This window comes from Poecilia reticulata, linkage group LG9, assembly GCF_000633615.1.
Source record: "Poecilia reticulata strain Guanapo linkage group LG9, Guppy_female_1.0+MT, whole genome shotgun sequence".
NCBI lineage: Eukaryota > Metazoa > Chordata > Actinopteri > Cyprinodontiformes > Poeciliidae > Poecilia > Poecilia reticulata.
Window position 1 is genome coordinate 12,725,848 of NC_024339.1, and position 1,799 is coordinate 12,727,646.

Genomic DNA, 1,799 nt, shown 5'->3' on the forward strand with positions numbered 1-1,799 from the left:
CTGCTGAAGCAGCTTCATGTCTCTCTCTCCATCTTGGATTGTCTGCTGGATTTCTCCTCTCTTCACCTCCAGATCTTTCTGCTTCTCCTTCCTCTTTGCTGCAGCTGAAACTACGTCGTGACCTTTATGTTCATCCACCATGCAGACGTAACAGATGGTCTGCTGGTCAGTGCGGCAGAACATCTTCATCACCTCATCGTGATGGGAGCAGATGCTGTCATGGAGCTGCTTGGAGGGCTGCACCAGCCAGTGCTTCTTTAACTGAGCCACGTCGTAATGAGGCTGCAGGTGCTTCTCACAATAAGACACCAAACACATCAAACACGACTTTATAGCTTTTACTTTCCTCCCAGTACAAATATCACAGGCCACATCTTCAGGTCCAGCATAACTTTGCTCAGTAAGAGAAGCTCCAAGTCCAGTTAGCTTCAGCTGCTCAGTTAATCCTGCCAACATGATGTTCTTCACCAGGACAGGCCTTGGTGTGAAGGTCTGCCTGCACTGAGGACAGCTGTAGTCACCTTTCTTGTTCTTTTCATCCCAGACGTTTTTGATACACTTTAGGCAGTAGCTGTGTCCGCAGGGAATCATCACCGGATCCTTCAGTAGATCCAGACAAACAGAACAGGAGAAACTCTCTCGGTCCAGCTGGACTCCTTTCTGCGCCATTTCTTCTCTCAGAGACAGTTTAAGTTTCAATTTCAGAGAAATTAAAGCACCATGATCTCTGCTCTACACGTGATGAATTTGTGCAATGAAGGCGCATCAGCACCGGATTCGCTGACAAACTGCCCCTGGCTGTGAGGGAAGAAGGAAATCTGTTGAGAGTGACTCTGTTTGAGAGGAGGAACATGAGGGAGGATAAATCAATGCAGTTTGACAGAGAAACAGCGTTGAACCCTTTTTACAACAAAACTTTAGTATCTAATTGATGTTTTCCTAGACTCTTATGTCAAATCAATCATTTGCTGAATATATGAGTCACAGTTTAGTGACATTTGGATTTCTCTTTGTATTTATTTAAACGTTTTTTAAAATTACTAAAAGCAAAACAGCCATGTCTAAATGCTTTAATCATATATATGAGCAAACATTAAGATTACCAATTTGATAATTACACAGTTGTTTGTACAGTCTATTATACACAAAGTAACATGTTAACTAGCATGGATAGACAATCATGAACATACGTTACAGTACTAACATAAATAAATCTTCTTTTTTTTTTTTTACATATAATGGACCTATGTTTGAATACATCTATGATACAATATACTTTGTAACTGTCCTCTAATCCAATATCACGGGGAAAATAACGTAAAACAGCCTAACGTCTTCAACTGAGATGCTAACGGTTGTTAGCTTTTGGACCCAGGGAAATTAACGGTCGCACTAACGTTAGTTAGCATTTAGGCCAGCGGCAGTAAACATTCACTTCTAATATACAGAAATATCTCAAAATAGAATTTATGTCAACAAAACAGGGTCCTGAAATTAGACAAAATTTAAAAACTAAATAAAAACTAACCCACCTGTGAAAACAGAAAACATACTCTTTAGTGGCTGGCTGCACTGCGCTGCTGACTATCAGTGTAATGTGCTACGTTTTAAATCAGCTTCTTCTGCATAAGGCTTGGAAGTCCGTTTCTCTCTCATGCGCCACTACTGCCATCTTTTGGTATAAAATGGTATTACACCAAAAATTACTCAAACCATATTGGTGAATTTGAGCCAGCACCACTTCTGGTTCCCCACAGTTTGGGAACCAGAAGTTCCCAAACTGTGGGGCGCGCCCCCAA

General features: G+C 41.2%; 1 protein-coding gene across 1 annotated transcript in view; it reads right to left on the bottom strand.

Annotated features, from left to right (window-relative positions):
* The window catches only part of LOC103470640 (tripartite motif-containing protein 16-like), an 8,862-nt gene extending 7,125 nt beyond the window's left edge, over nucleotides 1-1,737 (bottom strand). Inside the window, exons 1-2 of the mRNA XM_017306683.1 lie at nucleotides 1,533-1,737; nucleotides 9-833 (exon numbers count right to left, since the gene is read on the bottom strand). Of these exons, the coding sequence (XP_017162172.1) occupies nucleotides 9-669 (661 nt within the window). The 5' untranslated portion in view covers nucleotides 670-833; nucleotides 1,533-1,737. The remainder of the gene's footprint in view (nucleotides 1-8; nucleotides 834-1,532) is intronic.
* Nucleotides 1,738-1,799: the final 62 nt, after the last annotated feature.